The sequence below is a fragment of the Brienomyrus brachyistius genome, unplaced genomic scaffold (genome assembly GCF_023856365.1).
Source record: "Brienomyrus brachyistius isolate T26 unplaced genomic scaffold, BBRACH_0.4 scaffold65, whole genome shotgun sequence".
Lineage (NCBI taxonomy): Eukaryota > Metazoa > Chordata > Actinopteri > Osteoglossiformes > Mormyridae > Brienomyrus > Brienomyrus brachyistius.
The window spans coordinates 402,574-426,597 of NW_026042340.1; the positions used below are offsets into that span (position 1 = coordinate 402,574).

The window sequence follows — 24,024 nt, forward strand, 5'->3', positions numbered from 1 at the left end:
CCCGTAAGCCACTGAGCCTCAGGCCTCGATCGGACAGGATAGAGCAAGGTCCCCGTAGACCACTGAGCCTCAGGCCTCAGAGGGACAGCATACAGCAGGGTCCCTGTAAGCCACTGAGCCTCAGGCCTTGGAGGGGCAGCATAGAGCAGGGTCCCCGTAAGCCACTGAGCCTCAGGCCTTGGAGACGCAGCATAGAGCAGGGTCCCCGTAAGCCACTGAGCCTCAGGCCTTGGAGGGGCAGCATAGAGCAGGGTCCCTGTAAGCCACTGAGCCTCAGGCCTCGGACGGACAGCATAGAGCAGGGTCCCTGTAAGCCACTGAGCCTCAGGCCTCGGACGGACAGCATAGAGCAAGGTCCCCGTAGGCCACTGAGCCTTGGGCCTCAGAGGGGCAGCATAGAGCAGGGTCCCTGTAAGCCACTGAGCCTCAGGCCTTGGAGGCGCAGCATAGAGCAGGGTCCCTGTAGGCCACTGAGCCTCAGGCCTCGGACGGGCAGCATAGAGCAGGGTCCCCGTAAGCCACTGAGCCTCAGGCCTTGGAGGCGCAGCATACAGCAGGGTCCCTGTAAGCCACTGAGCCTCAGGCCTTGGAGGCGCAGCATACAGCAGGGTCCCTGTAAACCACTGAGCCTCGGGTCTTGGAAGGGCAGCATAGAGCAGGGTCCCCGTAAGCCACTCAGCCTCGGAGGGGCAGCATAGAGCAGAGTCCCCGTAAGCCACTAAGCCTCGGGCCTCAGAGGGACAGCATACAGCAGGGTCCCTGTAAGCCACTGAGCCTCAGGCCTTGGAGGGGCAGCATAGAGCAGGGTCCCCGTAAACCACTGAGCCTTGGGCCTCGGTGGGGCAGCATAGAGCAGGGTCCCCGTAAACCACTGAGCCTCGGGCCTCGGAGTGGCAGCATAGAGCAGGGTCCCTGTAAGCCACTGAGCCTCAGGCCTTGGAGGCGCAGCGTAGAGCAGGGTCCCCGTAAGCCACTGAGCCTTAGGCCTTGGAGGCGCAGCATAGAGCAGGGTCCCTGTAAGCCACTGAGCCTCAGGCCTCGGAGGGGCAGCATAGAGCAGGGTCCCCGTAAGCCACTGAGCCTCAGGCCTTGGAGGTGCAGCATAGAGCAGGGTCCCTGTAAGCCACTGAGCCTTGGGCCTCGGAGGGGCAGCATAGAGCAGGGTCCCCGTAAACCACTGAGCCTCGGGCCTCGGAGTGGCAGCATAGAGCAGGGTCCCTGTAAGCCACTGAGCCTTGGGCCTCGGAGGGGCAGCATAGAGCAGGGTCCCCGTAAACCACTGAGCCTCGGGCCTCGGAGTGGCAGCATAGAGCAGGGTCCCTGTAAGCCACTGAGCCTTGGGCCTCGGAGGGGCAGCATAGAGCAGGGTCCCCGTAAACCACTGAGCCTCTGGCCTTGGAGGGGCAGCATAAAGCAGGGTCCCCGTAAGCCACTGAGCCTCGGGCCTCGGAGGGGCAGCATAGAGCAGGGTCCCTGTAAGCCACTGAGCCTCGGGCCTCAGAGGGACAGCATAGAGCAGGGTCCCTGTAAGCCACTGAGCCTCAGGCCTTGGAGGGGCAGCATAGAGCAGGGTCCCTGTAAGCCACTGAGCCTCGGGCCTCAGAGGGACAGCATACAGCAGGGTCCCCGTAAGCCACTGAGCCTCAGGCCTTGGAGGTGCAGCATAGAGCAGGGTCCCTGTAAGCCACTGAGCCTCAGGCCTTGGCAGAGAGGCTTAGGCGACTGCAGTGCAGAAGACCATCAGGAGCACCATGTGGCTTCCTGTCCTCCTCAGCCTCCAGCCAGCAGCAAAGGAGCCACATCTGTATGCAGCTCCAATTCCTGACTCAGCCTACAATGGTTTACGCAAAGCCTTTGGCAGAAGGCTGCTATATCGTCGCATCCCCTCGATTGGGCCGCCCTAACGGGCTGGCGGCCCCCTGCGGTGCTGTCACAAGCTGCAACTGCCGCATGTCTCCCAGCATGCCTCAGGGGTAGCATTGAGGATCTCCGTAGAGACCAAGAGCCAGCTAGCAGCCATGAATCCCTCGCATCTACCAGCCACGAGCCCTAAAGTAAGCAGAATACAGAGATATAATGGCAGGTAGATAGAGAGTATATGAAGAATACAGTATGATATATATATATATATATAATGTGTATATATCTGCGTGTATGTTCCCAGATCTTTTGGGGTAATGTTAGCTAAGGTAGTGGGAATGTGTGTCAGGAAAAAGGGGCCGGTGAGCTTGTCTGTCTCTTGAAATTCTGAGCTCAATACAAAAAGAAGCACTTGTGGATACTTGACACCACAAGAGGACGCACTGCAATCCAGGCCTCCACAGTGTTTACTACACTGTGGTGCTAATGGGGGCTGCTGGGGGTCGTGCTCTCTCTTTAATCGGCTGCTGCCCGTTAAACCAATCCTCTCAAGTCCGGATCTCAGCTTCAGTCCGAGAGTGAGAGCAAATAGCATGAAAGCCTGTGTTACCTTTTCAATGTACGTGCATCCGGCTACTGACTCAGTCTCTCTGCTGCGTCTTTGCCGTGTGTCTCAAAATTAAACAAATTACTGTTAGCTAACAGTGGAGAAGGTGTATTTTAGAAGCACAGCTGAAAAGCATCCATGTGAGGACATGGTTTCTTGCATTGACCTGGGGCACATCGCAGGCACAATGAAATCCAGCCATACGCTTTCAGGAAAGCCGCACCATCACCGTGGTAACGGGAAGATCAACGGATCCTTCTTCTCAGCTGTATTTCATTTGTCTCCCAGCTCTTGTGAATTAACATGCCATTAAACGGCCACGCGCCCATAATGGATTTTAAAAAAGGGTCGACACTGTATACAGCATGAACAAAATCCCAGTGTTCTGCTCTATGCTGCGAATTGTGTAACCGCTGGGTGATCCTATCCCCATCCCCTGCAGTGAATCGACAGACACTAGCAGGTTCACCTGGGTTATGTCTGAAGATGGGAGTTTCTGTTGTCCTCAGACACAGATGCGACGGTCATCACATGCTTCCAGAACAAGCCGTTCAGCGACACAGAAGTTCACACAGCACAGACCCTCACAAGGAGGAGTGACCTCAGGGTGGATGGATGGACGGGCCACCATTGGAGAAATCTGTGTGCATCCTGCCAGTCACTAGGGCAGAACATAATGATCCATGAAGGTAGTTTCTCTTCTGAGAATATACCCCATATATATAGAAGTTTACCTGTGGTGGAATTCATCACCGTGCTCCTTCGTCCTCTCAATCGTTATTATTTAAAAATGTTTTTTCCCATCATCCCCATTTTGTTATTTACTCAGAGTGCAGCAGGCAGTGATTGAGGTGGTTAGGGCGCCCTTGTGGGTATCCCTGACACGCTGGCAGTTTTGGCCCTCGGTAGAGGAATCCTGCTTTTTCCCCCATTTTTGATCGTAATCCCGGCCACCCCGGGTTTTCTCAGCTTGTCTTTTCCGGGCTTTTCCTGCGTTGTGAGCTCGGCGCCAAGTGCCCTGCTGTAGCCATGTATTGTCGCTACGCTTTATCTTCTGCTCAGTGCTACGGCCGTGTCTCTGAAGGGGCTTCACTGTCTCTTCTGGAATATTGCGAGCACTGGAACTTTACAGGAAAGGGAAGTCCTTCCCGATTGTGGGCAGAAAATAGGATCTAGGGATCCTCCGTTTGATTTCACCTCCGTTCGGTTCTGCGTGGATTAATCTGGGTCTCTGTTTTTCAGTAAACTCCCACTGCAGGTGGTCAGTTCCCTGAAACTCGAGGCTCTGTTGCTTCTTATAATTGGCACAAATAAACCAAAATAGTTATTAGTAGCGGCTAGAACGTCGGTGATGTAGCACCATCTAATGGTGCGCTGTGGTATCACAGACTGTTCATGAAATTCCTCTGACATAAGCTTGTCTTATTCTTACCTATGACGCCTCACTGTAATATTGAGAGCTACGTCTCATACATTAAAGCCTCCATGTCCTCTGCATGTGTTTGGGGTATGAGGTGACCCCAAAATGACCTGAGTACCCTGCACTGCATAACCATCTCACCCACGGTGTGTCCCGCCGTACGGCCACCATACCGCGGTTTCATTGAAATATTGATGCCTTTATTCATTAAGCCATGAGCCATAAAGTGCTGGTATAATGTCTTTGTTTATAAATTTTTAACTGAACATTAAAGTCCAGGATTTTTGTTTGTAATCCCACTGCTGTGTGAGTGTAACCTACAGAATAGCTTCCACAAAGAACAGTAATTATTGTGTTAATGGAACACTGGTGTGGTAATATTTCCTAGAGTGGCCTCAGCTCGTGCCTGAAGTGAGACCTGACAGAACGTACACCTGCTTATGCTGCCATTCATTGGCTAAATCCAGGCATCTGCAGTCGTGTTGTAAAACACAGAGGTTTCCAGCAGATGGCGCTATAAACAGCTTAGCCCTCTATTGATTTGCTTTTCATCAGGGTTGTCATTACTATTCCTTGCTCCTGGTGCTGTTTCCATCCCTCTGGTTGCCTGCAGACTCTTCAGGCACAGAGAGGGCACCCCGAGGGGTCCAGACACACATGTCGTTTCAGGTGCTACAATGTCTCTGTACTCCCTGTCTGTGCCTGTTACTGTGAGGTACCTCATGCATCATATTGCCCAGAATTTATCATTTATTTATAATCTATTGTATTTGTTGTATTTGTATATTTTGCACCTATTTAGATGTTAACTGCATTTCATTGGCTCTGCACCTGTACAATGACAGTAAAGCTGAATCTACTCAAATCAACTTTAAAAATCCTGACGGTCATTGCTGCATCCATAACTGATACTGCAGGGAAATTAAAGCCATAATAATAACAGTAATGAACCAGCCGTGATGGGGCCGCCTCTCCGTGAGAGCAGCACAGTTTCAGTGTCCATTCCACCAGGAACCTTAAAGCCATAATAATAACAGTAATGAACCAGCCGTGATGGGGCCGCCTCTCCGTGACAGCAGCACAGTTTCAGTGTGCATTCCACCAGGAACCTTAAAGCCATAATAATAACAGTAATGAACCAGCCGTGATGGGGCCGCCTCTCCGTGACAGCAGCACAGTTTCAGTGTGTATTCCACCAGGAACCTTAAAGTCATAATAATAACAGTAATGAACCAGCTGTGATGGGGCCGCCTCTCCGTGACAGCAGCACAGTTTCAGTGTGTATTCCACCAGGAACCTTAAAGTCATAATAATAACAGTAATGAACCAGCCGTGATGGGGCCGCCTCTCCGTGACAGCAGCACAGTTTCAGTGTGCATTCCACCAGGAACCTTAAAGCCATAATAATAACAGTAATTAACCAGCCGTGATGGGGCCGCCTCTCTGTGACAGCAGCACAGTTTCAGTGTGCATTCCACCAGGAACCTTAAAGCCATAATAATAACAGTAATGAACCAGCCATGATGGGGCCGCCTCTCTGTGACAGCAGCACAGTTTCAGTGTGCATTCCACCAGGAACCTTAAAGCCATAATAACAGTAATGAACCAGCCGTGATGGGGCCGTCTCTCCGTGAGAGCAGCACAGTTTCAGTGTGCATTCCACCAGGAACCTTAAAGCCATAATAATAACAGTAATGAACCAGCCGTGATGGGGCCGCCTCTCCATGACAGCAGCACAGTTTCAGTGTGCATTCCACCAGGAACCTTAAAGCCATAATAATAACAGTAATGAACCAGCTGTGATGGGGCCTCCTCTCCGTGACAGCAGCACAGTTTCAGTGTGCATTCCACCTGGAACCTTAAAGCCATAATAATAACAGTAATGAACCAGCCGTGATGGGGCCGCCTCTCCGTGACAGCAGCACAGTTTCAGTGTGCATTCCACCTGGAACCTTAAAGCCATAATAATAACAGTAATGAACCAGCCGTGATGGGGCCGCCTCTCCGTGACAGCAGCACAGTTTCAGTGTGCATTCCACCTGGAACCTTAAAGCCATAATAATAACAGTAATGAACCAGCCGTGATGGGGCCGCCTCTCCGTAAGAGCAGCACAGTTTCAGTGTGCATTCCACCGGGACCCGTAAGCCGTAATTATACAAGTACATCACCTCTCAGGAGACAATTCTGAAAAAAATTAGAGTCTTATGAAGTTACATGGTTGGTTTTATATTTAAATTCAAAGTACATTAAGTACATTTCATCCTGATAGGAAGGATCTTGATAGCATCTCTCTATTTTCTGTAATTTCTGGTCCTATTCAGGGTCTCGGAGGGTCCGGAGCCTATGGGCACAAGGCAGGGAACAACCCAGGATAATTACCATCACAGGGCACACACACACCTACACTCACACACCATTCACACACACACACACACACACACACACCATTCACTCACACACCATACACTCCCACATCATTTACTCACATACCGGTCACTCACACCGATCACACACACACCATTCACTCACACACCGGTCAAACACACACTCAGTTCACTCACACATAATACACTCGCACACCAGTCACTCACACACCGGTCATTCGCACACCATACACACACACACACACCAGTCACTCATACTCAATTCACTCACACACCATACACTCACACACCGGTCACACACACTCAATTCACTCACACACCATAACTCCATAACTCCAGTTTACCTCAGCGTGTTTTCTGTGCTTTTTGGGGGGAAACCAGAGAACCTGAAGGAAACCCCATGATGACACGGGAAGAACATGTAAATTCCACACACAGAGAGCCAGGGTGGACTCTTCTGGTCTTATGGAGAGTCCTGGTCAGGGAGGTGTGGGGCAGCAGTGCAACCACCGCGCCATCATGCTGCCTCAATTGTGAAAGTAGACCATGGATATTATGGATGGGTTAGTATCGCGGTCGAGCAAAGGGCAAGGCAGCCAGCCGGCAACGTGAAATGGTTATCGACTGGGTATCAGCAGTCATTGACACATGCCCCCCCCCACCCCCCCCGGGCATATGCCGCGTCCTGAGAAGATGGCATGTGCGAGCAAGTGCCGCGGGCAAAAACGGAACAATGTCCCGGCTAATGGGCCGAGCCCGATCCCACCGAGAGCCGTACTGGTGTCACAGCGGTGATGCTGAGTGATGGGATGCGGCCATAGAGTGGGAGGAGCCTGTGTATTCGGCAGAATGCCGTGGTTCTGTTACTGGGGCTTCGGACTGAAAGGCTCCTAATGGCTGTTATCTTTCCTGTTAGTGTTTCTGTCCTTTGTTTAGATGCCAGTTCTGGCTGTGATTTTCATACGTATCTGAAAAGGTCACCTTAGTCAAGCCATCTAACACCAGAGCGCAGAAATTCTTCAGCATCTTGTGAATGTTTGTTGCTGTATTCGCAGATAAAGTCAGATTATAGTCCAGCAGTTAGTTCTACTTACCTGCAATCACCTCATATAGTTTAATTAGCAAATACCTGTGTGCTGCTCCCGCAGGAAACTGTTTATCCTGTCGGTGTCAAAGGTTTATTACTTTTTTAAAATATTTTATTCATTATATTATGTTCAGTTTATTTGATAAAGAAAAGTCTATAAATATTACATAGCTGTTAATATTCTCGTCAGTTTTTCCATTTGAGAACCTGAAAGTTCATGTCTGTAAGCGTTATTTCATATTATTTGAAACGCTTACTTGTCCTCATAATGTCGGCGTTGGTAATGGTGAAAATACTGTTGCTGTTTGTTTAAAAATAGAACTTCAATATTGCAGATCATTTGACTGAATGACAGCGTTTACACATCTAGACAAGCCGACAAAATGTACAGCTATGAGGAGGCAAACTGTATTAGCTCGTCTAAGGGATTTCAATGTTATGTTAGCATATGCTAATCATTTATTTCTGTGTCTGTATGCGTGGTTTCTGATTGTATTTATTGTATTTTTACAGTTTCACAAGTATCAACTAACATTCATAAAAGTCTTTCAAGAACAACGAAGTTGTCTGTTTGGAATCTATTTAGCGATGTGCCAAATTTATCTAGTGAGGGCAGAATGATCCGTAATTACGTTCATTTTCATTACATAATTTGTCCATTATGCTTTAAACGGTTGTCTTTAGATTTTGCAAAGCAATATAAACAGTTTCGTTAGAAAATGTTTCCCGTTTTCTCTGATTAGGATTAAGATCTGGGCTCATGGAGGGCCATTTAAGAACAGTCCAGTGTTTTTTTCTCAGCCATTCTTGGGAGCTTCTAGTTGTGTGTTTTGGGTCATTATCCTGTTGGAGGACCCCTGACCCGCGATTGAGACAGAGCTTTGTGACACTGGGCAGTACATTTCGCTCCAGGACGCCTTGGTAGTCCTGAGACTTCATTGTGCCCTGCAGAGACTGAAGGCTCCCTGTGCCAGACGCAGTAAATCAGCCCCAAACCCAAACCCTCCCTGTTTCACACTAGCTATGGTGTTTTTCCTTGTAAAGCTTCATTTTTTCATCTCTGGAGTTGATGTGACTGGACAAATAGCTCCAGGTTTGTCTCATCTCTCCAAAGGACATTTTCCCAGAAGTGTTCTTGCTTGTCAGTGTGCATTTCAGCAAATTCCACTCTGGTTTTTCTTACACCGGTGGAGTCCTACTGGATCTTTTTCCATTCTCACTCCAACGGTGACAGATGGTGCAATCAGTCAATGATGGACCTTGACCTGGGAGTTCAGCTTGTATCTCTTTGGAAGGTGTCCTTGGCTTTTTGTCTCCATCCTCACTACCCGTCTGCCCAGTCTCGGGTCAGTTCTCCTCTTGTGTCAGTTCTTCCCATGAACCGTCATCCTCTTAGTAATATTTACAACAGGAGCATGAAGCTGCTTGGTCTTATAGCATGATTGCCAAAACGACGCCTCATGGGCCATCTGTTGTATTTTGTGACGCCACTAGATGGTGCTCTTGGTTTGCTTTTTAAAATACTTTGCTTTACTTGATGACATGTCAAAGGGACATATTTATACATAAAGGTACAAACAAATTTCCCAGTATCTGTAAGTTTGTGCAGTAAGTGTTCATATGATTGGTAGGAAACTAAACCTGGGACTTAACATATACCCCTACAGTGAAGGAATGACCAAGCGTCTTTCATTCACTCACTCAATGACCAGTTCGGTCACTCCTTTGGCTCTCGTTCTCTGGAATGAGAGAATCGTACCTCGTTTGTGACTGAAATACAGCATCTACTAGTGTAATATATGGCCTACATGTGCTGCATCTTCCTGTGTGTGGCAATTGGATTTTCGAAATACAACATTTTCATAATTAAAAATAATTTTAAACAAGGTTTGTCAGCACTTATGAGTCTCACACAGCACGGTTCTTTTTAAATCACACACAAGTGACGTTTACAGAATTAATTCATAATTCACAAAGTTACATTTTAATTAGGTTACATCTGTGCATAACCTCCTAAAATCATATTTGAGAATCTGAAATTAACTATACATTCCATGTTCGCAGCTGTAACCTGATTACAGTGGCTCGTTAAAAACTCTCATAGACACAGACACAGGCTTTACGGGCCCGGGACAGATACATACGCACGCCCAGTGGGCCGGGGACAGATACATACGTCTGCTTACTGGGCCGGGGAAAGATACATGCACACGCCCAGTGGTCCGGGGACAGCTACATACGTACGCTTAGTGGGCCGGGGACAGATACATACGCACGCTTAGTGGGCCGGGGACAGATACATACGCACGCTTAGTGGGCCGGGGACAGATACATACGTACGCTTAGTGGGCCGGGGAAAGATACATACGCATGCTCAATGGACCGGGGACAGATACATACGCACGCCCAATGGGCCGGGGACAGATACATACGCACGCCCAGTGGGCCGGGGACAGATACATACGCACGCTTAATGGGCCGGGGACAGATACATACGCACGCCCAGTGGGCCGGGGACAGATACATACGCATGCTCAATGGACCGGGGACAGATACATACGCACGCCCAATGGGCCGGGGACAGATACATACGCACGCCCAGTGGGCCGGGGACAGATACATACGTCTGCTTACTGGGCCGGGGACAGATACATACGCACGCTTAATGGGCCGGGGACAGATACATACGCACGCCCAGTGGGCCGGGGACAGATACATACGCATGCTCAATGGACCGGGGACAGATACATACGCACGCCCAATAGGCCGGGGACAGATACATACGCACGCCCAGTGGGCCGGGGACAGATACATACGCACGCTTAATGGGCCGGGGACAGATACATACGCACGCCCAGTGGGCCGGGGACAGATACATACGCATGCTCAATGGACCGGGGACAGATACATACGCACGCCCAATGGGCCGGGGACAGATACATACGCACGCCCAGTGGGCCGGGGACAGATACATACGCACGCTTAATGGGCCGGGGACAGATACATACGCACGCCCAGTGGGCCGGGGACAGATACATACGCATGCTCAATGGACCGGGGACAGATACATACGCACGCCCAATGGGCCGGGGACAGATACATACGCACGCCCAGTGGGCCGGGGACAGATACATACGCACGCTTAATGGACCGGGGACAGATACATACGCACGCCCAGTGGGCCGGGGACAGATACATATGCACGCCCAGTGGGCCGGGGACAGATACATACGCACGCTTAATGGGCCGGGGACAGATACATACGTACGCTTAGTGGGCCGGGGACAGATACATACGCACGCTTAGTGGGCCGGGGACAGATACATACGCACGCCCAGTGGGCCGGGGACAGATACATACGTACGCTTAGTGGGCCGGGGAAAGATACATACGCATGCTCAATGGGCCGGGGACAGATACAAACGCACGCCCAGTGGGCCGGAGACAGATACAAACGCACGCCCAGTGGGCCGGGGACAGATACATACGCACACCCAGTGGGCTGGGGAAAGATACATACGCATGCTTAATGGGCCGGGGACAGATACATACGCATGCTCAATGGGTCGGGGACAGATACATAAGCACGCCCAGTGGGCCGGGGACAGATACATACGTACGCTTAGTGGGCCGGGGAAAGATATATACGCATGCTCAATGGGCCGGGGACAGATACATACACACGCCCAGTGGGCCGGGGACAGATACATACGCATGCTCAATGGGTCGGGGACAGATACATACGCACGCTCAATGGGTCGGGGACAGATACATAAGCACGCCCAGTGGGCCGGGGACAGATACATATGCACGCTCAATGGGTCGGGGACAGATACATAAGCACGCCCAGTGGGCCGGGGACAGATACATACGCACGCTTAGTGGGCCGGGGACAGATACATGCACACGCCCAGTGGGCCGGGGACAGATACATGCACACGCTCAGTGCTCCGGGGACAGATACATACGCACGCCCAGTGGGCCGGGGACAGATACATACGCATGCTCAATGGGCCGGGGACAGATACATACGCATGTTTTCTAGGCCAGGGACAGACACATACGCACACTTCATGGGCCGGGGACAGACACAACATTTCCTCAGTCTTAATTGTGTGACATCATCACATTGGTCCATTTTTTTTTCTTATTTTCAAACTTCCAGACTTCAAGCTGGGGTGAATGTGTGGCTCAGCAGGCCGCGCCTTTGAGCCTGTGATCAGAAGGTCACTGGACTGAGCCTTATTATTATTATTATTATTATTATGAAATAAAGCCATGCCCTTACATTAGTCTGTATAGCCTTTGCCGGTAAACATGTTCCTACGTTTTGTACGTATCACATGTCCCTTAAAAGAGCAGTGCGCCATCAGAACTGAGCAGGTGTGCCGTGTGATATATGTATGTATTTACATAGATACATACATACCCACCCAGTGCTGTGCAGCATGGGCTCCCCAGAATGACAAGAATCACTGCCACTGTTTTTTCATAAAATATTTCTGACCACGATGGCATGACCAGCATTATTTTCATCCAAGGTTATATTTATATCTAGTTTTGAGTTTTATTGTAAAATAAATTTTTTTGCATGTAAAACGTGAGAATCTGAAATAAGCATAATATACATTCTGTGTTTATAGCTGCAGTTTGTTTACAGAAAATAGCGGCTCGTTAAACACTCTCGCTGCCAATCTAACATGTACGGCTCTCCATCCGGCAGATGGTCAGGTGCTGCAGTTCGGAAAGCTGGTCAGCACATCCAACACTTATGAGGCCCACAACGAGGAGGACAGGAGGCCTGTGACGGTGCAGAGCGACCGGCTGCTGCTGTGGAGCATGGGGATTCACAGGAAGTAGCCCGAGAAGCGTGGGGATTCACAGGAAGTAGCCCGAGAAGCGTGGGGATTCACAGGAAGTAGCCTGAGAAGCGGACGCAGGGAGCAAGAACAAGTTCAGTGCTACGTGCCTTCAATTATGATTCACACATGCGTGTTTTATTAACACAGCCATATATAAATACAAATTTTATATTTAAAAAATTGTAAAAGATATATTAAAAAGATTTGTCCTCCATGTAGCCAGTCATCCAGGCACCAAACCACCTCTGAAAGACAAAACCAAGAGGAGTTAACATCCAGGCCAAACTGATTAAATGAGACGCGCACACCACATTAACTACAGCTGGTTCCTCCATCATTTAAATGCACTTTTTCCCCATATGTAATTTTAACCAGAATTTTTGGTCCAGTTATATCACACTTATGCAGGAGATATCAGCAGTGATACAGTGGATAAGCATCCAAGTCAGAAAGTGCACAGCACTGTTCACATCACTGCAGCATGTGTGTGATTAAAGAAAAAAGCAAATTCTTTGTTAAAACCATGTAAGGTTTTAAGGCCACAGCACCAAACCTGAAATGGAAAACTTCAACTCTTCCAGTGAGAAAGTGAGAGTGAGAAGAATGTGTAACGCTGTAGCCACACTGTTTAATAAAAAATTATAATTGTTAAACTAAATGTGTCTTCGCAATGTTACTTACACAATGATGATGTTGATGGGGATGTGAACGGGTTTGACGAAGAAGCAAATCCCACAACTGCAAAACGAATTGCTGTAGCCATGACGATCTTTTGTAATTCTACAGGGGAAAAAACGCAAAATAAGCTCAAAAGAACATGAACAGACTTCAAAAGAGGCAGTAAAAGCTTAGTACTTGGAAATATGGAAGCAGTCATTCTACAGTACAGTCACTTTCTAATGAATTACAAAAACACGCCCCTATATTTTACAAATTGATTTGATTAAAAATCCAATATGTACGAAACTGGATGATAAACTTATTTTAAGTAACAGAGTAGAATATCGTATTACTGCGTAACAGAATATTTTGAGCTTTCGAATATGTGAATTAGCAATAATAATAATAATAATATTCAATTACTTTTAATCACGAGCACTCATTCGTTGACTCGTTTTAAAAATGCAACCCCCAATAAAATAGAGTTTTACAATAACATTATGTCACGTTGAAATAAATACCTTTGTTAAAAGCCGGAAATGCTGCTAGTTTCTCAACTTTCCAAACCGACGCTGACGTCATCTAAAAAGTACACATGCGTGAATCGAGTTTGAGCCATAAACTTTTTTCTGCGGTTCAAACGTCTAGGCCTATTAGTGTTCTTCTTTAGTCTCATTTATTGTCCTTAATTTAATACGTATACGTATATTAACTATTATTAAATTTACTGATGTTTTTCATCTTTCCTGCATATCATTTACAATTAAATGCATTAATCACGTATGAAAACTGAACTTTTATTTCGACACAATAAGCGGAAAAAACCTCCTTATTCTTGCCAGATGGGTGTTGATCGTAGCCTCGGTTTTCATTATTAATGTATTTTTAACTGAAATCATTTAAATTGCATAATGACAAGTGAGTAAACGCTGCTGTGTTATTAAAAAGGTATGTACAGCGTTTACCCTCCACCACACCTAACAAATCCTACGGCGCGCCATTGAATCCACGTCCATTTCCGCTTTGATAGCTTCCGCGTTTGATACGAAGCTGATATAACAACTTCCTGTCTGTAAATGAAAGTGAAAGCGATTTAAAACTGGAGCCGCCATTTTGTCAAGAAACGCGAATATGATTCTGGAAAAATAAAAAGATATTTTTATTGCCGGGTAAGATTATGCTCACCTGATTAACCAATAGTAAAACATACATGTTTAACTTAAATATTGGGATGTAATAGTTCTCAACGTAATTAGACGTTGAGAACTATATAATGTATCGCAGTGCATTACAATAAGTAACTGCGTAACAGAATATTTTGAGCTTTCGAATATAAAGTGAATTAGCAATAATAATAATAATAATAATTAATTACTTTTAATCACGAGTTCGTTTAATGTACAGTGTTGTTTAAACATGGACCGCGGTTAGGTTATAATACTTTGAAGTTGTATTAGGTTATAATACTTTGAAGGTATATTAAGATTGTTTTAAGATGTCGGGGATAACTGCTAGCTTGCAGAGGAACCCGGGTTAAACTCAAGGTTTAACAGTTAATGAATCAAGGCTAAACCACGGGATCGCTGAATTCGCGAATATTAATGGTGTTAATTAATCGAAGTCTAGTCATGCTTTACAGTCCTGTTTAATTCTGATTTTAATAATCTGAAAACACTATACAGGCTAACTCGGGTTTTACCCTACAGCGCAGATAGGCAAACAGTGCTAATGAAGCAGCAACTAGCTGAAACGTTTGTATATATACATAAACAAATATAAACTTTATATACTTTTTTCTTAGATTTTTTTCTTAGCTTATAAGCAGTTTGATTATTTTACGTAAAGACAGGTTTAACACCGGACGGATTAAGACGATGCGTCATTTTGAATAATACAGTCTGCTAAATACATTATTAAAATCATGTGAAATTATATAGAGAAATGTATTTACAGGGTTTCTACGCAGTATGGAAAAGTATGGAGTTTGATTTTGGTGTTTTCCAGGTGTGGATAAGTGTGTTTTATATGTTTTTAATTGGAACAGATTGGCCTATAATATATATATGTGTGTGTGTGTGTGTGTATTTTAGTACATTCATAGCGATATTCTTTTTTCGAGAGGCAAACAAACTACAAACCAAAAACACTAACAAGTCTGGTAAAAATCTGATATTGCTGCTAGGATACTGTTTACGGTCACGATATGGTATTCACTAAATCGAACACGTGCAATTACATTCATAATTATTAATACATTTAACAAAATAAACATTTTTAAAGATTTGTAAAATAGAATTACTGTTGAGTGTGTAAGCCGCCATGTTGAAATTGCGTCACAGGGGCAACTCGGACCAGAAAATTCCAAGAGAGTCTAGCTGCAGACGCCTGTAGAGTGGAGCTCCACAGGAAACAGGTGATCTTTAAGGACGTAAAGTGGAGCTCCGGTTAGGGTTAAGGTTAAGCTTAGGGTCTATTCGCTGTAACACAGAGTTGAGATCGCGTATTTCTGGTGGAGCTCCACTCTACAGGCGTCTGCAGCTGGGCCCTTCTTGAAAATTCTGTCCGACATCAACATCATAAAAGATGCGTGTTTCCACCGTGTTTTCATCCGAGTTCCGAGTTGGAGAGAAGTAATGGAAACGCACCAGTTGCGCTGACATTTATTTGTCACATTGATCATGAGACACACGCATTTCAGCCAGTTCACACGCCACACCTTGTGTTTCTCACACTGAGAAGTAAGGAATAACCCCCACCAAGGTGTCACGTTATAGGCGATTAATGGACGAGGCGCCGGCAGACGGAGTGGAGGTTTCCGCCGAGTTCATAGCTGACCCGTGCAACAGAGTTTATAAGCGTTTACCAGCTAATCAAAAAATAGCATTTAGTGTTTCCGGGTAAATTCCAAAATACGTCACACGTGATCACGCAGCAGGCACATTATTACGTGGACGCGCAAACGGAGTGCAGACGAAGTGGGAGTGGAAGAGCAGGATCCGATGTTCTGACGAGTTGTGTTCCCTTGTCGAAACATGCTACCTTAACATAAACTGACGGTTGAGTGGTTCGTCTGAACATCGGTAAAAATTGAATCTGGCAATAAAATGTCAATGTGGAAAGTTGTGTTTTATTGTGCAGTACAGTTTGAATTATCGAAATAGTCACATTTGCATTATGTGAAATAATACTTTGTAATAATGACTTCACAATGCTATTCTGAAATACAATTTAAAGATTATACGTAGGATGTATCTATTAACCCTTCATGTCCTCAGAGGCTCCAGCAGGAATCATCTGTTCTGGATCGGTACAAAAATGGAGGAGAGAGGAAAAAGAAGAGCTGCTTATGAAATGCGCCCCCCTGTGGGGTGTAAAAGAAACTGCACTGAGAGGTAACATTGTTACAGCCCACTAGCATGCATGTCTCTCTGGGTCTATAGTCAGGCCATAACATAAAGTAACCTGGGCTCCTAGCTAGGGCTGGTCAGTGGGCAGCACTGTAATATGTGTAGCTTCATAAAAAGATCTCGCCATCTTCTTTCTTTGCCCTTTTCTTCCACAATCAGCCAGTTATTTTATACTAGAGGCGAGCAGCAGACCATCCCTCCTATACAAAATGGCCACATAACAAAACTAAACAAATAAACAAAAACATATATAAACAGGTAAAAAGTAACATCAGTAAAGTCTAGTTATGGAGGTTTTGAACAATGAAATTAAACCTTTCATGAAGGAATCTAATTTTCAGGCGAGAATTTATTTCACATTAACTGTAAACTAGCGTGTTTACATGGAGCCTCTCAGCATATCAAAGTACATGAAGGCAGAGCAGAAGGATAAACCGCAGTGTGATGCCGTCCCCATTGTATGAATTATATTTATACCATGAGGGTTTGTTTCCTCTCACTGCCCACAGTGTCCTGATAAAGAGAGCAGACTCCCCTGTACCCAGCAGTGTGATGCCGTCCCCCTATTGTATGAATTATATTTATACCATGAGAGTTTGTTTCCTCTCGCTGCCCACAGTGTCCTGATGAAGAGAGCAGACTCCCCTGTACCCAGCTGTGTTTCCCTGAAGAGTGACTGGTCAATGGAACACCCGCTCTACTTCAATAAGGGACATTTTCCTACAGATCAAAGGTAAATGTGCATTTAGACAAACACTGTTTAAAACACTCAGACTCTCAGTCAAATGGCACAGAGACATACAAGCTATGAGGAAAAAACACTTATAATAAATGCTTCATTGTTTGTCTTTAACAAATTCCATCACCTTTGAGAATTTAAACAATAGCTTTATCTGTATTCAATATGAATAACATCTGATGTAAATGGATGAGGATTACTGTAAAACCTGACTTCCTGTCAACTGGACTTGGAAGTTATTTAATTGCAAAGTGGATTTTGAATTTCAGTCCTCATCACAGAGCTGGAAAGAAACTGGTTTGCCTGATTCCTCCTGTATATCCATTACAGAATGACTCAAGAGTGGATTGCCAGCTTATAGGACGGATGCTTCTGTTCTGATAAATAATTTCACTCTCATGAATTCATCAGATTATGCTCTGACTATGACTTCAGTTTAACATGTTTAATGGAACTATGTGGCTTAATAATGAGCCAGTATCTTCAGACACAGAAGAGAAGGACTATTGGTTTCTTTGCCAAAGGTGACTTTTAAATGTTTGCTGATTCACATCATAATAAATGTGACACTGCAGTGGTTCTCATCCCCTGAGCATAAAATAAGATAATTTGTTGATCCCAGGGGCAAATTCTCTTGCGTACAGCAGCAAAGTGCAGAGACACAAACTTACAATGTAGAACAGAGACAACATGCAAAGACAGCAGATATAGTGCAAGTAAGTAAACATTTTTAGAAGTAAACAAAATTTCTGTAGGATAACAATTTTAAGAAGTACACAGTACACAAAGGAAAAAATCCTGAAAATACAATATTGTTACATAAGTAAATAATAAATTTTTTTTTTTAAATGGTTACAAATGGGACGTTAAGGCTGGCTGTGGGGGCTGCACATCGACAGCAGGCATTGTGGTGTCTGACGGCAGCAGGCAGGAAAGATCCCCAGTAGCACTTCTTAGCTCACAGTTGCGGAATGAGCTGGAGGCTGAAGGTTCTCCAAGATAGCGCCCCCTGGAGTCTCGGCTGGGTTATGGACCGGGCCAGTGGGGCCAGTGCTCTGGGGGCTCGGAGCATCAGTGGCTGTGAGTCCCAACATTTATAGTGCAAGATATGAAATGCCCCCCCCTGTGGGGTGTAACAGAAAGAGCACTGAGAGGTAAGAGTGTTACAGCCCACTAGCATGCATGTCTCTCTGGGTCTATAGTCAGGCCATAACATAAAGTAACCTGGGCTCCTAGCTAGGGCTGGTCAGTGGGCAGCACTGTAATATGTGTAGCTTCATAAAAAGATCTCGCCATCTTCTTTCTTTGCCCTTTTCTTCCACAATCAGCCAGTTATTTTATACTAGAGGCGAGCAGCAGACCATCCCTCCTATACAAAATGGCCACATAACAAAACTAAACAAATAAACAAAAACATATATAAACAGGTAAAAAGTAACATCAGTAAAGTCTAGTTATGGAGGTTTTGAACAATGAAACTAAACCTTTCATAAAGGAATCTAATATTCAGGCAAGAATTTATTTCACATTAACTGTAAACTAGCGTGTTTACATGGAGCCTCTCAGCATATCAAAGTACATGAAGGCAGAGCAGAAGGATAAACAGCAGTGTGATGCCGTCCCCATTTTATGAATTTTATTTATACCATGAGGGTTTGTTTCCTCTCGCTGCCCACAGTGTCCTGATGAAGAGAGCAGACTCCCCTGTACCCAGCAGTGTGATGCCGTCCCCATTGTATGAATTATATTTATACCATGAGGGTTTGTTTCCTCTCACTGCCCACAGTGTCCTGATAAAGAGAGCAGACTCCCCTGTACCCAGCAGTGTGATGCCGTCCCCATTGTATGAATTATATTTATACCATGAGGGTTTGTTTCCTCTCACTGCACACAGTGTCCTGATGAAGAGAGCAGACTCCCCTGTACCCAGCTGTGTTTCCCTGAAGAGTGACTGGTCAATGGAACACCCGCTCTACTTCAATAAGGGACATTTTCCTACAGAACAAAGGTAAATGTGCATTTAGACAAACACTGTTTAAAACACGCAGACTCTCAGTCAAATGGCACAGAGACACATACAATCTATGAGGAAAAAACACATAATAAATGCTTCATTGTTTGCTTTTAACAAATTCCATCTCCTTTGAGAATTTAAACAATAGCTTTATCTGTGTTCAATATGAATAACATCTGAGGTAAATGGATGAGGATTACTGTAAAACCTGACTTCCTGTCAACTGGACTTGGAAGTTATTTAATTGCAAAGTGGATTTTGAATTTCAGTCCTCATCACAGAGCTGGAAAGAAACTGGTTTGCCTGATTCCTCCTGTATATCCATTACAGAATGACTCAAGAGTGGATTGTCAGCTTATAGGACGGATGCTTCTGTTCTGATAAATAATTTCACTCTCATGAATTCATCAGATTATGCTCTGACTATGGCTTCAGTTTAACATGTTTAATGGAACTATGTGGCTTAATAATGAGCCAGTATCATCAAACACAAAAGAGAAGGACTATTGGTTTCTTTGCCAAAGGTGACAATTAAATACTTGCTGATTTAGATCATAATAAATGTGACACTGTAGTGGTTCTCATCCCCTGAGTGTAAAATAAGATGATTTGTTGATCCCAGGGGCAAATTCTCTTGCGTACAGAAGCAAAGTGCAGAGACACAAACTTACAATGTAGAACAGAGACAACGTGCAAAGACAGCAGATATAGTGCAAGTAAGTAAACATTTTTAGAAGTAAACAAAATTTCTGTAGGATAACAATTTTAAGAAGTACACAGTACACAAAGGAAAAAATCCTGAAAATACAATATTGTTACATAAGTAAATAATAAAAAAAAATTTTTAATGGTTACAAATGGGACGTTAAGGCTGGCTGTGGGGGCTGCACATCGACAGCAGGCATTGTGGTGTCTGACGGCAGCAGGCAGGAAAGATCCCCAGTAGCGCTTCTTAGCTCACAGTTGGGGAATGAGCTGGAGGCTGAAGGTTCTCCAAGATAGCGCCCCCTGGAGTCTCGGCTGGGTTATGGACCGGGCCAGTGGGGCCAGTGCTCTGGGGGCTCGGAGCATCAGTGGCTGTGAGTCCCAACATTTATAGTGCAAGATATGAAATGCCCCCCCCTGTGGGGTGTAACAGAAAGAGCACTGAGAGGTAAGAGTGTTACAGCCCACTAGCATGCATGTCTCTCTGGGTCTATAGTCAGGCCATAACATAAAGTAACCTGGGCTCCTAGCTAGGGCTGGTCAGTGGGCAGCACTGTAATATGTGTAGCTTCATAAAAAGATCTCGCCATCTTCTTTCTTTGCCCTTTTCTTCCACAATCAGCCAGTTATTTTATACTAGAGGCGAGCAGCAGACCATCCCTCCTATACAAAATGGCCACATAACAAAACTAAACAAATAAACAAAAACATATATAAACAGGTAAAAAGTAACATCAGTAAAGTCTAGTTATGGAGGTTTTGAACAATGAAACTAAACCTTTCATAAAGGAATCTAATATTCAGGCAAGAATTTATTTCACATTAACTGTAAACTAGCATGTTTACATGGAGCCTCTCAGCATATCAAAGTACATGAAGGCAGAGCAGAAGGATAAACAGCAGTGTGATGCCGTCCCCATTTTATGAATTTTATTTATACCATGAGGGTTTGTTTCCTCTCGCTGCCCACAGTGTCCTGATGAAGAGAGCAGACTCCCCTGTACCCAGCAGTGTGATGCCGTCCCCATTGTATGAATTATATTTATACCATGAGGGTTTGTTTCCTCTCACTGCCCACAGTGTCCTGATAAAGAGAGCAGACTCCCCTGTACCCAGCAGTGTGATGCCGTCCCCATTGTATGAATTATATTTATACCATGAGGGTTTGTTTCCTCTCACTGCACACAGTGTCCTGATGAAGAGAGCAGACTCTCCTGTACCCAGCTGTGTTTCCCTGAAGAGTGACTGGTCAATGGAACACCCGCTCTACTTCAATAAGGGACATTTTCCTACAGAACAAAGGTAAATGTGCATTTAGACAAACACTGTTTAAAACACGCAGACTCTCAGTCAAATGGCACAGAGACACATACAATCTATGAGGAAAAAACACATAATAAATGCTTCATTGTTTGCTTTTAACAAATTCCATCTCCTTTGAGAATTTAAACAATAGCTTTATCTGTGTTCAATATGAATAACATCTGAGGTAAATGGATGAGGATTACTGTAAAACCTGACTTCCTGTCAACTGGACTTGGAAGTTATTTAATTGCAAAGTGGATTTTGAATTTCAGTCCTCATCACAGAGCTGGAAAGAAACTGGTTTGCCTGATTCCTCCTGTATATCCATTACAGAATGACTCAAGAGTGGATTGTCAGCTTATAGGACGGATGCTTCTGTTCTGATAAATAATTTCACTCTCATGAATTCATCAGATTATGCTCTGACTATGACTTCAGTTTAACATGTTTAATGGAACTATGTGGCTTAATAATGAGCCAGTATCTTCAGACACAGAAGAGAAGGACTATTGGTTTCTTTGCCAAAGGTGACTTTTAAATGTTTGCTGATTCACATCATAATAAATGTGACACTGTAGTGGTTCTCATCCCCTGAGCATAAAATAAGATAATTTGTTGATCCCAGGGGCAAATTCTCTTGCGTACAGCAGCAAAGTGCAGAGACACAAACTTACAATGTAGAACAGAGACAACGTGCAAAGACAGCAGATATAGTGCAAGTAAGTAAACATTTTTAGAAGTAAACAAAATTTCTGTAGGATAACAATTTTAAGAAGTACACAGTACACAAAGGAAAAAATCCTGAAAATACAATATTGTTACATAAGTAAATAATAAAAAAAAAATTTAAATGGTTACAAATGGGACGTTAAGGCTGGCTGTGGGGGCTGCACATCGACAGCAGGCATTGTGGTGTCTGACGGCAGCAGGCAGGAAAGATCCCCAGTAGCGCTTCTTAGCTCACAGTTGGGGAATGAGCTGGAGGCTGAAGGTTCTCCAAGATAGCACCCCCTGGAGTCTCGGCTGGGTTATGGACCGGGCCAGTGGGGCCAGTGCTCTGGGGGCTCGGAGCATCAGTGGCTGTGAGTCCCAACATTTATAGTGCAAGATATGAAATGCCCCCCCCTGTAGGGTGTAACAGAAAGAGCACTGAGAGGTAAGAGTGTTACAGCCCACTAGCATGCATGTCTCTCTGGGTCTATAGTCAGGCCATAACATAAAGTAACCTGGGCTCCTAGCTAGGGCTGGTCAGTGGGCAGCACTGTAATATGTGTAGCTTCATAAAAAGATCTCGCCATCTTCTTTCTTTGCCCTTTTCTTCCACAATCAGCCAGTTATTTTATACTAGAGGCGAGCAACAGATCATCCCTCCTATTCAAAATGGCCACATAACAAAACTAAACAAATAAACAAAAACATATATAAACAGGTAAAAAGTAACATCAGTAAAGTCTAGTTATGGAGGTTTTGAACAATGAAACTAAACCTTTCATAAAGGAATCTAATATTCAGGCAAGAATTTATTTCACATTAACTGTAAACTAGCGAGTTTACATGGAGCCTCTCAGCATATCAAAGTACATGAAGGCAGAGCAGAAGGATAAACAGCAGTGTGACGCCGTCCCCATTGTATGAATTTTATTTATACCATGAGGGTTTGTTTCCTCTCGCTGCCCACAGTGTCCTGAGGAAGAGAGCAGACTCCCCTGTACCCAGCAGTGTGATGCCGTCCCCATTGTATGAATTATATTTATACCATGAGGGTTTGTTTCCTCTCACTGCCCACAGTGTCCTGATGAAGAGAGCAGACTCCCCTGTACCCAGCAGTGTGATGCCGTCCCCATTGTATGAATTATATTTATACCATGAGGGTTTGTTTCCTCTCACTGCACACAGTGTCCTGATGAAGAGAGCAGACTCTCCTGTACCCAGCTGTGTTTCCCTGAAGAGTGACTGGTCAATGGAACACCCGCTCTACTTCAATAAGGGACATTTTCCTACAGAACAAAGGTAAATGTGCATTTAGACAAACACTGTTTAAAACACGCAGACTCTCAGTCAAATGGCACAGAGACACATACAATCTATGAGGAAAAAACACATAATAAATGCTTCATTGTTTGCTTTTAACAAATTCCATCTCCTTTGAGAATTTAAACAATAGCTTTATCTGTGTTCAATATGAATAACATCTGAGGTAAATGGATGAGGATTACTGTAAAACCTGACTTCCTGTCAACTGGACTTGGAAGTTATTTAATTGCAAAGTGGATTTTGAATTTCAGTCCTCATCACAGAGCTGGAAAGAAACTGGTTTGCCTGATTCCTCCTGTATATCCATTACAGAATGACTCAAGAGTGGATTGTCAGCTTATAGGACGGATGCTTCTGTTCTGATAAATAATTTCACTCTCATGAATTCATCAGATTATGCTCTGACTATGGCTTCAGTTTAACATGTTTAATGGAACTATGTGGCTTAATAATGAGCCAGTATCATCAAACACAAAAGAGAAGGACTATTGGTTTCTTTGCCAAAGGTGACAATTAAATACTTGCTGATTTAGATCATAATAAATGTGACACTGTAGTGGTTCTCATCCCCTGAGTGTAAAATAAGATGATTTGTTGATCCCAGGGGCAAATTCTCTTGCGTACAGAAGCAAAGTGCAGAGACACAAACTTACAATGTAGAACAGAGACAACGTGCAAAGACAGCAGATATAGTGCAAGTAAGTAAACATTTTTAGAAGTAAACAAAATTTCTGTAGGATAACAATTTTAAGAAGTACACAGTACACAAAGGAAAAAATCCTGAAAATACAATATTGTTACATAAGTAAATAATAAAAAAAAAAATTTAATGGTTACAAATGGGACGTTAAGGCTGGCTGTGGGGGCTGCACATCGACAGCAGGCATTGTGGTGTCTGACGGCAGCAGGCAGGAAAGATCCCCAGTAGCGCTTCTTAGC

The 24,024-nt window shown here is 44.8% G+C and overlaps 2 protein-coding genes and 1 long non-coding RNA gene across 5 annotated transcripts in view; 2 read left to right on the forward strand and 1 right to left on the reverse strand.

Annotated features, from left to right (window-relative positions):
• LOC125725345 (thiamin pyrophosphokinase 1-like) overlaps window positions 1-12,887 on the forward strand; it is a 48,048-nt gene extending 35,161 nt beyond the window's left edge. Inside the window, exon 9 of the mRNA XM_049002210.1 lies at window positions 12,083-12,887. Coding sequence (XP_048858167.1) covers window positions 12,083-12,219 — 137 coding nt within the window. The 3' untranslated portion in view covers window positions 12,220-12,887. The remainder of the gene's footprint in view (window positions 1-12,082) is intronic.
• Window positions 12,327-13,897, reverse strand: LOC125725353 (uncharacterized). Of its 2 annotated transcripts, XR_007387444.1 has the most exons (4): window positions 13,707-13,897; window positions 13,403-13,463; window positions 12,903-13,001; window positions 12,327-12,466 (listed from the first exon to the last, which is right to left on the reverse strand). It is a non-coding gene; the product is annotated as an uncharacterized LOC125725353 (long non-coding RNA). The 2 variants fall into 2 exon arrangements; XR_007387443.1 differs by having other exon boundaries at window positions 13,403-13,892.
• Window positions 13,898-13,935: 38 nt separating this feature from the next.
• LOC125725331 (NACHT, LRR and PYD domains-containing protein 12-like) overlaps window positions 13,936-24,024 on the forward strand; it is a 322,258-nt gene continuing 312,169 nt past the window's right edge. The window contains exons 1-6 of one of the 2 annotated variants that reach the window (XM_049002176.1): window positions 13,936-14,050; window positions 16,157-16,273; window positions 16,908-17,021; window positions 18,922-19,035; window positions 20,935-21,048; window positions 22,948-23,061. In XM_049002176.1, the coding sequence (XP_048858133.1) occupies window positions 16,197-16,273; window positions 16,908-17,021; window positions 18,922-19,035; window positions 20,935-21,048; window positions 22,948-23,061 (533 nt within the window). In that variant the 5' untranslated portion in view covers window positions 13,936-14,050; window positions 16,157-16,196. The remainder of the gene's footprint in view (window positions 14,051-16,156; window positions 16,274-16,907; window positions 17,022-18,921; window positions 19,036-20,934; window positions 21,049-22,947; window positions 23,062-24,024) is intronic. The other variant, XM_049002175.1, reaches the window with a different exon arrangement.